The 12,479-nt window shown below is 38.3% G+C and overlaps 1 protein-coding gene across 2 annotated transcripts; it reads right to left on the reverse strand.

Annotated features, from left to right (window-relative positions):
• Positions 1 to 3,299: 3,299 nt before the first annotated feature.
• Positions 3,300 to 11,657, reverse strand: LOC107688559 (insulin-like growth factor II). 2 transcript variants are annotated; one of them, XM_016486260.1, is made up of 5 exons: positions 11,490 to 11,657; positions 10,768 to 10,817; positions 9,306 to 9,456; positions 7,025 to 7,206; positions 3,300 to 6,122 (listed from the first exon to the last, which is right to left on the reverse strand). In XM_016486260.1, exons 1-5 carry the CDS (start codon positions 11,506 to 11,508, stop codon positions 5,886 to 5,888), a joined length of 639 nt encoding a protein of 212 aa, XP_016341746.1. In that variant the 5' UTR covers positions 11,509 to 11,657; the 3' UTR covers positions 3,300 to 5,885. The 2 variants fall into 2 exon arrangements, with proteins under 2 accessions (XP_016341746.1, XP_016341745.1); XM_016486259.1 differs by lacking the exon at positions 11,490 to 11,657 and having other exon boundaries at positions 10,768 to 10,985.
• Between the last annotated feature and the right edge of the window lie 822 nt (positions 11,658 to 12,479).

Genomic DNA, 12,479 nt, shown 5'->3' on the forward strand with positions numbered 1-12,479 from the left:
AGATCTTGATAAGCTTTTTGAAATATTCATTCATGTTGTAAAGACACTGTTCTCCAATTGAAATCTATTGCAGTGAACTGGAAGCGGCTGTTAATATTTAAACCACCACACTGCACTAAATTAAACAAGCAGGTTAACGTCTTGCAACATTTAAAGTTTTCTCTCATCCTGTAACGACATTCATGTGGAGCCTTGAGGGGATTTATCGAGTGCTGCCATCATTATGGCATGTTACAGACACAAGTACTCATGACACTAACACACGCCCGGTTGCCTACCGCCATGGTTCACTGGTTGATCTGTCACACACTAGTGCTCTGTGCGTTAATGTGCAGCCTCTGACAGCTAAAAGGAATCTAAAAGGCTTCAAGGAACAGCTTGAACTCCTTAGTCAGCTGTTCTGGACAGTAAACAGCCGACTGCAGAATAGTGCCTCGCAAAGAGACGGCGGGATTACACGAATGAAAGCTGATTCATCTTAAAAGAATATTGCACCTTAAAATCACCTGCTACTTAACTCACCATTTTTCATGCCACTTCTACTTCTCTCACTAATTTGTAAGTTAACAAGCAAGACATCTAAAGTTCATTTAAATATAAATAAGTAAATAATAATAAAGTAATATAAAAAGTGTGGTGTGGTATATGCCCTGTCAGTCGCCATTCCTCGTCTTAAAGGGGTAGTTCAGCCAATATTATAGATCACTGCATTGATGACATAAGGGCCTTTCGCACCGCAGGAACCTTTTCATAGTACCAGAACTAATTGTGGAACTACCCACTTTTTGGCGTGTTCGCACCACCGGAACTGGGAGCGATTTTAGTACCGCACTGCCTTTTTCGAGAACCAAATTAGCTCCTACTCCGGAGCAGGGTCTAACCAGCACAACTGGTACTAATCGTGACGTAAGTAGACATTGTTGGTGGGTCAACCCGGAAGTTTGCATCATCCTGGTTCCTCTACAAAAACTTAATAGGATTTTAACATTGGTTTTTGGAATATTAGAGAAAATGAGCTCTGTGACAACCATTAATATCCACATGAAATCAAATTACTTTGTAAGCGCATATTGCTAGTCTAGTCAATACACAGAATTTTTTATTTTTAATGTAAAAATAAATAAATTTCCTTGTTAATAATCAAAATCAGAAAATGTGTCTCTGCTCTGTAATGGCGTTTATTCTCTGATGACTCAATGATCATCATATTGTTGATTCAAAATTCCCTTTCAGTTAAAAATATGTCACAATAGTGAAACAAAGTTGGTAGCAACTTCCAATTCACGTTGACTTTAAGCTTCCAACAACTCTTTCAGGCTTTATTTTAGAATTTAGAATAGCTTGCAAGAGTGTGATTATAAACACAATGAGCTGTAAAAGCGACTAGTTAGAAGATGAGTTTACTTATCCGTTGTGTTGAACAAACTCTGTAGTCCCATTTAGCCACTTATTTAACCAAAAACCAATTTAAAAACCCATTGACTTCATAATAATGGAACCGGAAGTGCTAAAATGCTAACTCATTTTCAGGCTTTGCCTACAAAAAATACCTGCAGCACAATATTATTTACTCCCCTTTCTGTCATTCTATTTTTTACATAATTTTTTCTGTGGCACACAAAAGCGAAAACATCTTTAAGAGCTGTCATGTGGCGAATTTTCACAGGTGAAATCCAGCCATTTCAAGAGGAATCCATGTGATCTGGAATTTCATCGAAAGATTTCCTTACACAGATTTCACATACGGATCAGTTGGTTTTAACCAACAGAAAGCTGCTTGGTTTGAAAGTGACTTTGCATGTTTGTGTAGCATGGAAAAAATAAAAGCATACTGGTTTGGAACGACACATGAGGGTGAGTAAATAATGACAGAACTATCTGTCTCAGGTGAAATAGTCCTTTACATTTAGTATAATGAATGATTTGTGCAATAAAGATCTATTAAAGCTGCTTTGCTTATCACTGATTATTGCACCTTTGCAGAATGAAGTCATGATGTCTAGATGGTAACCATCATTCTGTTACATTCAGATACTGTTTACTTGGAGTCCTACAACAACACAAGCCAACACTTAACCTTTAGCAGCAGCACATGCAAATCTACAGAATGAGGTTTGTCATCTAAACACCACATCATGATCATCTTGATTTAGGCAGATAAATATAGTAGGTGTCTAAACATTTGCAGTCTGTGACTCAAAGTCTAATTTAAACATGGAAAATTTTACAAAGCATTATAATGTAACATTAAAAAGATATATAGAAGGTTAAGTCAATATTAGGTCAAGTAAGCAAATTTGTAGCAGATGCGTACAAGATGCTCGTTTGAACATGATGACATCAATCATCAGATTCTACACAAACTTGGATATCAAATGAGAAATTATGAAATAAATGTAGGCATTTCACTCACAATGCCATGCTGATAATATCACTTGTAATAAAATTGTTTATCAAATGAAAAAACACGCTAAATTTCCACTAGTGTTCCCAGATTCTGGACTCCATTGTGTGTAGATGAAAATATATGTTGTGTTACATCATGATGCATCTGCCAAAAAAGAAGGAAAAAGCTCTGACATCACAACGCAGAAAACTACATTTTTCAATAGGAATGTGCAACATCAGAGAGATCATTATTTCATGTGAACGTGGGGATGTTAGAGTGAACGCTGCTAGTTACAACGTTTACAAGAACTTGCTTGACATCTTCCGAGTTAAATCTTACACTCTCAGAAAAAAAAGGTACAAAAGCTGTCACTGGGGTGGTACCATTTCAAAAGGTACTAATATGTACCATTTAGGTACTAATAAGTAAAAATGTTGTATTAATATGTGCATTTAAGGTACTAATAGGCATCCTTTTCGGGTACATAAGGTACAAAAGTATAACTTTTTGAAAAGGTACCGCCCCAGTGATGGCTTTTGTACCTTTTTTTTTCTCAAAGTGTAGTGTGTGAAGCTGTTGTGAATCTGATCCCAAGCCAGTTGCTCACTGTTTGCTCACATTTTAGTGCATTTTCTTTTTCGTTGGCACACTTTTACCTTCTGCAGATCAGCCAGTGCAGAAAATATGCTAAAAGCATCAAGGAAATTATTTGTAGGCCTCAACATCTACTAAATGATTTACAATGCAACCCGGCAGTAAAAACTCATAGACTTGCACATGACTGAAACATGTTTGATAAAATGTTTTTTATTGATATTAAAAATGAAAGTACATGAATTGTGCATTTCGGACGTTCTAGCGTGCAGAGGTTAAATCAATTAAAATACACAAAGGCTGCGTGGGCTCCTGATATTAAACCATTGCCAATGAAAGACAAATGATCCCTTCATTTTGAGCACAAAAGCATGTGTTTTCCTTACATGCCTTTTTATGCACGGAAAGTTAAGTAACCAGTTTGGAAATAACAGCAATGGATGCAGTCCTTGCAGGAATAACAACAGAAAAATGGCGATGTCTTCGGAAATATGGGATGTTTGAATAATAAAAATAATGATAGTAATTACAATAATTGCACTGCTTCATCACAACTGATATGAATCAGATAAATACTGGATTATCAAGGCAGAGGGATACACTGCAGGCACTTAGACCTTTAAGTTTCCAGGTACTAAGCGATACTATAGTATCATTTAATGACCTTAAAGATGGGGCACATACAAGAAACGATACTGACTTATTGTGCTTGGCTGAGAAACTGCAAAAAAAAATTGCCTTGTATTGGGTTTTTCACATAAATCCACTAATATTTCCTGAGTATTTGGGTATCTAAGTACGGTAGCCCTTCGACAACTGAGGTGAAGATACATGGAGGACACCCCAACCGAAAAGGAAATAAGAGGATTTAGGGCACATTATTGTAAGATGGCGAGACTGAGGGGATGTATAAACAGTCCACTCTTTGTGACATCATAATGGATCTTGGTGACATCATATTGGTTTGGTTCTTACTTTGCTTTCTTTTGTGGAATACCTTAGAGAAGCCAAAAAATGACGATACGACAATGAAAACGGCACTAAAGTGGTTTAAACTGTAGTGGGTTGTATACAATCACGGCATATAGAGACCGGGTTATCCAGATCCTCGTGAGGAAAGTTAAACACAAGGTTTTTTTGTAGTTGTTTTTGTTTTTTTATAAACAGAAATCCATTTGGCAGATTAAAAAGCCATGCGGGAGGAAGAGAAAGAGAGAGAGTCTTCTGAGTATGTGCCTATTTTTGCATTATAACATGCCTAAGCTATCCAGGCTACAGCTGCTGTTAAAATATTGATTTTAAAATAGCTCTGTGGTGAACCGAAAGGAAAAAAAGGAAAACATTTTTTTTTTTTTTTGGTACAAAGCATCTACAAAAAGCATTTACATGTAAAATGGGAAAATAAGAGAGCATATAAAATAAAATCCATCAGTTGAGCATCAGTGCTATGTATATTACTGTATTTGGACCGATTTTAATATATAATTTTATAACAAAATAAATAATGCCTTTATACAGTGCCCATATTTGTACTTAAACAAACAAAAAGAAGCTTGGCGGCTCATTACGCAAGATACAGCTCAGACTAAAAGAATATTACATGATGTCCCTGGAAACTAATTATAATATATATTTCCATATTTATTTCATATATATTTATATATATATTCAAGTATTTGTTTTCAGGCAAAAGCATGTGAATACTACGGATAAACGTTAAAAATATATGTTAGTTGACATTATTGCATTTTTTCCCTTTGAATTGATATTTGTGCCTTTTTTTTCAGAACTGTAAAATAACGTTACAAAAACACAAAGCCAATTTTGCAACAACAAGAATGTCACGGTACCAGAAACCAAACTGGATCTTTTTTTTTTTCTTCTTTTCTTTTTTTACTTTTTTCCTTGAAGCATTTTCACGAAAAAGAACATAGAAAATACAAACATCCCACTTTTTCAAGATCACAATGTCCCTCATCCTGCAGTGCAAAGCAGGGGTTTTGTGCAGCCACGCTCGAAAGGAGGTGAGTTCTCCACATCCTGGCGCTCGAACGTGATCCCTTCGGCGTCCCCACACTGCTCCTTCCTTTATCGCAACGGCACGCCAGGATCCAATGCATACGTTGCGTCTTATGTACACGTTTGCATGCAGCGATATCCCTCGTGCTCTTGTTTTCTCTTTCAAAAGTCACACTTTCCTTAAAACGGAAAGTTTAATAAAGTTTCAAAGGAAAGAAAAAAAAAAAAAACGTGCTTTTTCAAAAAAAAAAAAACGGGCTTTTTCAACCCCTTCTCCTTTGAGTCCGTTCCCAAAGCTAGCACCATGACATTTTTTTGAGCTACACGTTCATAGTCCATAAAAAAATAGTGCCTTTTTTATTTACTTAACAAGAACTTTGACGTAATCCGTGGCGATGTGCAATTTGCAGACTCTTCTCTGCTTTTCATTTGTGATTACAAGGTGCTTGAACAGGAATCTAATTTTACAACAATTCCTTACAGTGTGGATGTCCCTTTATAGTTACAGGTGCAAACTAATATGTAAAAGGACTAAAAGAGACATACTTTTGTCTCGGGAGAATGCGGTGGAATGGGTTCTTTCATGCTAGCTCAAGCTGTTCCTCGCGCTCTGATGTCCTCCAAACCGGCGAAACGTTCGGCGTTCCGTGGCTTCTTCGTTTTTTTCCTTTGCTTCTTCACCTGAATTGCGTTCCTTTCGTTTGTGATGTGACTTTTTGTTGGTGAACGAAACAGCAAGAATAGAAACTGGAAGAGCATGTGAGCACGTCTGGTGGGGAAGGAAGAAGGGTTGATGAGGACTGCCATAGAAAGGACGTCAGAGACAAAAAAGCTTTGATCCCCTAGTCTTTTTTTCATCGACTCCGTGCAAATGATCCTGGTTTCACTTGTGGCTGACGTAGTCTTCTGTCGGATGAAGGATGGGCGGCAGCTTGCTGGGAAGCGTGATGAGAGGCCTGTGGTGGTGCAGTTGCTCCTGGGCCCTGATTCTCTCCGCCTGCCGCCTAAACTTCTTGGCCCGCAGGATGGCGGGGACACCCCTCCGTAGCCTCTGGGCGGCCTTTCGTTGCCACATGTCGTATTTGGAATATTTCACGGTCACGTGTTTTCTTGGGACCTCCTGTTTCAAAATAATAATAACATTAGGAAATGACTCTAGAGAAAGGTCAAAATTCTCACAGTTTCTACAGCATCATCGAAAGCACTGACAAGGTTCAAAACTCTCTAAAACTTAAACTTCTTAAAACTCTCTAAAACTAAGACTTTTCGACTAATAATGTAAATGACTTTACAGATATTTTGTCAAAAATAGCCAAAAATCCTTCAACCACCAAGACAACACCCTGAGAAATTGTCTTGCCCAATTCTCATCTACCTTAAAGGGTTAGTTCATCCAAACATTAAAATTCTTTCATCATTTAGTCACCCTACCAAATAATCTCGTTTTTTTAGTCCATACAGTGAAAGTCAGTGGGTTTCATTGATGTTTTGGACCCCATTTACTTTCTTTGTATGGACAAAAACTGTTGAAAAATTCTTCAAAATACCTTCTATTGTATTCTGCATAAGAAAGTCATAAAGGGTTGGAAGGACATGACGGTGAGGAAATGATGAATTTTGGGCAAACTATCTCTTAAACATATATTAAACATACTAACATAGAACAAAACTCGATGAAAACCCAAAATGGAGAATGACAAGTAAAGAGATAAAGGCAGTTCCATTTGTCCCCAATGTTCAACCACCTAGTCAACATCCAGGCCATTTTGAGAGATGCTGGTTTTGTAACCCAATCCAAGTACAGGAAAATTTCAACCTATGTATGACCTCTTCTATCATATCATTTTCCACTTGGTCAGCAGTTTTGGGGCAATACTTGCTTACTAGTTCCATACTCTGGCCTACTGTTTTCTTTAACCCACATGCTAGGATGCACAAGTTCAGCACAAAGAACAGGACGATCAAGATGGTGAGTGTGATAAAGTGCTGGAGAGTTTTTGTTGTTTCCCATGGCTAACGTACCTGTTTTAATGCAGGCATCACCGGGATGACCTGTAGGCATGTGGCTGAAACGTCCCTCTCTGACTTGACAGGTTTAGCGCAGTACTGTTCTAGAAGAGCTAGGTTACAACTGTTAAAACAACACTCTTCCACAATCCCACGATTTTGAGAACGTCGATTATTCGACCTGCTAGTTGGTCGACCTGCGGGGATACAAAGGAAGACAATGAGTTCAAGACACTTTAGTACTGTTCTGGTTACATGTCAGACAAATTTACTCAATTCTGTCGTCATTTACTCACTCTCATTCCAAACCTGCATTCCAAACCATTATTTTGTCCATGCAATGAAAGTCACTGGGGCCTAATGCTGTTTTGGACTCCACTGACTTCTGTTGCATGGAAAGTTCCACAGAAAAAAAAAGATATACAGCTTTGGAAGGACATGAGGGTGAGTAAATGTTGACAGATTTTTCTTCTTTTGGGTGAACTATCCTTTTAAACTGGTTTGCTGGCCTCCCAGCCTGGGTGATGATTTAGACGGATGGGTCAGATGATGGTTTAGATGGGTTTGGGGCTTTTGTCAACTAGTCAAGTTCGGAGAACAGCTGTCTGACCAGATAACTCTACTGGAAAATCGTGGGTAAACAACTTTAAGCTGGTTTGCTAGTTATTCCTGTTTTAAGCTAGTCTCCAAGGCCAGCCAAAGTGGCGTTTATCTGGGTGTCCAACTAGACATCCAGCATGACTAGCTGAAAAGTGGAAACATTTTTTTTAAAAACTAATACCGAAAACACCAAAATAGACCATCTGACCATCTTAACCCAGTTAAGACTAGGAAACCAGCTAGTTTGAGCTGTTATAGCAAGAAAGAGATTTGGCTCAAACTGTCTAAACCAGGGTTGCAGCCAACGCAGCCCTGCAGAGTTTTGCTTCAACCCTAATCAAACACACCTGAACAAGCTAATCAAGGCCTGAAGGGATACTAGGAAGCTTCAAGCAGGTGAGTTTTTATTAGGGTTAGAGCTGAACTCTGCAGGACTGCGGCTCTCCAGGACCGGAGTTCGCCACCCCTGGTCTAAACAGTCACCATCAAACATGCAAACACGTTCAACAAACCCTACTGACAAGTCATTGTAAATCAAGCTACAGTGGCCTGATTCTATTGTCAAAGCAGATTTCATTATCGATTCATTGACTGGGACTGCGGTTTATAATACAGCCCAAATCTGTGGCATAAAATGGAGTCTGTTTATTTGTTTTCTCGCCTGGACTGATTTTGTTATGCCATCTAATTGAGCTGTTCGAAATGGTTTTCGAAGAATTCGCCGGCAACACGTTCCCAGGAACGGAAGATCGAAAGCCTACAAGTAAGACAGCATGAGAGTTAAAGGGCAAAAGTCTTCGCTTCTGTTTGGATGAGTAAATGGTGGATATCCTTTGACCTTGTCCTTTGCCAGCTCAGCAGAGATAAAGAGAGCATGAAAGAGGGGAAGGGGGAGGGGTAGAATAACAGACTTGGCATGAAAGAGCAAAGATACAGGACACAGTAATGGAGGGGAGGGAGCCGGGCTGGGTAAAGGAAGGAACAATTGATTTTCAGTCAAATATACCACGAACGATTTTCTCTTCTCACAGTCGCAACGTTCTGAAAGGGAGTTCTTGATTGTAGGATGGGAAACATTGAACAAGAGTAGATCTGGTGGATAGAGGGGGGAAAATCTGCGCTGGCCCAAATTGGATAATGATCTTTCGGGGTAGTTAGGCTTCTGCGGCCAAAAGAACACAAAGGCCTTGTCTGTTTGTCAGTGTTGGCATGAGGAAGATGACAAATATTTAAAAAGTTGTGCTCTCGACCCCCTCCTTGCATTTGAGTGGTGTACAACCAGCAGATGTATCTGGATCCAGATTGTACGATCGACAAGCATTGTATTGAACGTATTGGTTAACATCTGTTACGCTAAACTAGTAATGAAGCTGTCTCAATCCATCCAGCCATGTAAGAGGACAAACAACTTTTTTTTCAATTGAGTGTAGCCTGGGAACATTTCTGGAGAGGTGAATGGAATGCCACTTGGGTACTATTACTTTCCCTGGCGGAATGTGCAAGTAAAAAACCAGGCCATTGTGGCTCATTTAGCATCCCTTTCATATGCAATAACAGATATCGCGAGAGAATGCGCCTAGTCAGCACAATCTGCCGAGACTTCGCTCGTAACTCTGGTCATTCGTGACATACAATTGGCAAGGGTTTCCAACTCCTAAGCAAAAGCAAAGAAAATACGATGTGCAAATGTACGTACTGAAATAGAAACCTCTGTCTCCACACACAAACTGTAGTGCGTCCACCAGCTCTCCTCCACATAATGTTTCAGCTGAAGCCACTTCGAAGGCAAACAGGGTTAAAAACAGTATGCATATGGGCATCCGTATGGACCAGTACATCTTTATGACCTGTGGAGATAACGAGTTAAAGTTAGTACAGACAGTTTTAACATGTGCATTTCATTTTTAATGTACAAAGCTGCTCTTTTTATAAAGATCCCATGTATACCTGAACGTACTGTAAAACTGAACGTCATCCTTAAGGAGATATTTTTAGCTTCCTCAAGGCATTGAATTCAGTAAGGCAATACTTCAGTGTGTGTGCATGCATGGCCATCGACTTTTCATTTATCTGCCTGATCACATGGGCAAAATCAGTATGTCAATGTACAGTATGGAAAAAAAAAGCATGTCTTCATGACCTGGAAAGCATGCATAGTAGTTCACAACAGAGATTTTATCAAAGTATTGAATGCATTATTTGTGCATGCATGTTTTTCTAGTAAGTCTTAGCAGCAAATAAAAGGATTTTAGAGTCTAAATATCTTTTAATTAGTAATACTGAACATTTTCAATTTAAATTGCAGTGTTGTTGGTCAGATCTTGAAGAACTGTTATTTGTTTCTTCAGTGCATTCCTATGCAGTTCTTAATACACTATGTGCATGTATGAACACATTGTACTTTTTCAATTATGCATGTAATTTTTCACTAAAAAATATGATGCTTTAAGGTCTAAAGACCCGCTGATCAGTTATCCTCAACATCTTCCTTGGGTATCTGTCATTAGTTCCTCCAGTGAATTAAATTCGCCAATGCAATTCTTCACTGGGATTCTACATGCATGCATCGACTTTTTAATTATCTGCTTAACGCTAGAAGATGAATTGTTATCAAAGATCTTTTATCTCCTCCTTTACACACTTACACAACGTTCAACAAGTTGCAAGACCGCTCAATAAACCCAGCTATCTCATTCCTCACAACTCAGCACATAATTTCCTTAAATCCAGCTCATTTAAAGTGCTGTCGCCCCCTTGCGCAACTTCTTTCTCATGTGCGCGTATCCGGAATAAAGTGTCAAATCAGTTTTTATTTGGAAAGCGCTTTTCAAAATACACATTGTTTCAAAACAGCTTTACAGAAATTCATAGGGTTAATGTTTACAATGCCTTATGGTCCTTATTTAGCAGTTTAGCGCTTTAGAGCTGTTAGCAGTTTAGTGTGGCAAAACAGATCTCCACTGCATTACGCGGATCGTACAAGAGAAAATGTGTCGCAAAATCTCTCCGATCGTGTCCATTTCTGATTTTTAAAATACGATTCTATCTTTGCTAGTCTATAAAAACGATTTATTTTTCTATTTAAGAGAATGTAACTAATGCAATCATCTCCAGATATGTCCAAGATTCCCCAAAGGTTGTAAAAAGATTGTCTTTACCTTATTTATGGAACTGTCTGTTCTCAAGCAGGTATGGCAAACAGAATGATGTTTCAGTTGGTCCTCCATGTCAACATAAAAAAAATAAAAATACAAATAAAAAAAATTGCTGTGCTGTTGTATTTGGTTAAGAAGGTCGGTTTAGTTTCCCCAGTTGGTAGTTAGGTTAGGATGAAGTGTGGAGCTGTCCCAAAAATCAGGCGACAGGCAAAAGTTCTCTGAGAGAAGTATTATATACCCAAACCCGCCCCTTAACACCCCCCTCCGCACCCTGCCCCTCAGGCGCGCATGTCCGTGAGAGGTAAAACTCGAAGCGGTCAGTGGATCTCCAGCAGTCCGGCCGAGTTCCCTGCTGCTGTTTTCCAAGAATTCCAGATCACAAAAAGATCAATGAACATTCGAGAATATGGCATAGCACCTTATTCAAATGTCCAACATTTTCTGTGCGTTCCTAAAATGTAAAGACGTCAAGCAATTATTCCCCAAATGATTTGAACAGCGTATCTAACCCAAATCATAAATAAAGACATGTGCAATTAAAACAGTAAATAAACAGGAAAATAAGTAATACTGTAAAACAAAACGAATGGAAATAAATAAATAAATGAAAAGTACAATATTTCAGAAATGCACACATCAATATCAGTGTATTATCAGTTTGTCTAGGCTGACTACCAGAGTTCCTGACAGGACAGTCGATGTGTATAATTTTACAGAATGATGTTTCAGTTGGTCCTCCATGTCAACATAAAAAAAATAAAAATACAAATAAAAAAAATTGCTGTGCTGTTGTATTTGGTTAAGAAGGTCGGTTTAGTTTCCCCAGTTGGTAGTTAGGTTAGGATGAAGTGTGGAGCTGTCCCAAAAATCAGGCGACAGGCAAAAGTTCTCTGAGAGAAGTATTATATACCCAAACCCGCCCCTTAACACCCCCCTCCGCACCCTGCCCCTCAGGCGCGCATGTCCGTGAGAGGTAAAACTCGAAGCGGTCAGTGGATCTCCAGCAGTCCGGCCGAGTTCCCTGCTGCTGTTTTCCAAGAATTCCAGATCACAAAACGGTCAATGAACATGAGAGAATATGTCTTCATAGCACCTTATTAAAATGTCCAACATTTTCGATGCTTTCCTAAAATGTAACGACGTTTATGTAAATCATAGTTATTCCCCAACAACATCTAAACCAATTCATAAATAAATAAATGTGCAATAAAACAATAAATAAATAAGAAAATAATAAATAGGCCTACTCTAATTTAAAACAAACAAAAGTTCAATATTTCGGAAACGCACACCAATATCAGAGCATTTATAACTAGCCTACCAAAGTTCCTGACAGGACAGTCGATGTGTAAATAAATAATTACAGTATAAAACTGTAATTTACAAACAAGAAAATTTTAATGTAAACCAGTAAATTCAACAATGCACACTGCTATTAAAATCTGGCACAGAGTCCAAACACAAAACACCATCATGGTAACACACCTGATACTTAAATAATGCATTAAACTTTCAACTTTCATCAGAATATGTAACATAAAGCCCAAATATACATAACTAATAACAAAAACTTAAAAAAAAAACATGATTATTTAAACAAAATACTTTCAAATGTGGAGGGTCATGCAGGGAATTCTGGGAATATCAGTTTACAGTTTTTGACTGTAAATTATACATTGATTTGTTATTTTTACTTCTAAAAACTGTAAAAT

The sequence above is a fragment of the Sinocyclocheilus anshuiensis genome, unplaced genomic scaffold (assembly GCF_001515605.1).
Source record: "Sinocyclocheilus anshuiensis isolate Anshui unplaced genomic scaffold, SAMN03320099.WGS_v1.1 scaffold521, whole genome shotgun sequence".
NCBI classification, from domain to species: Eukaryota; Metazoa; Chordata; class Actinopteri; order Cypriniformes; family Cyprinidae; genus Sinocyclocheilus; species Sinocyclocheilus anshuiensis.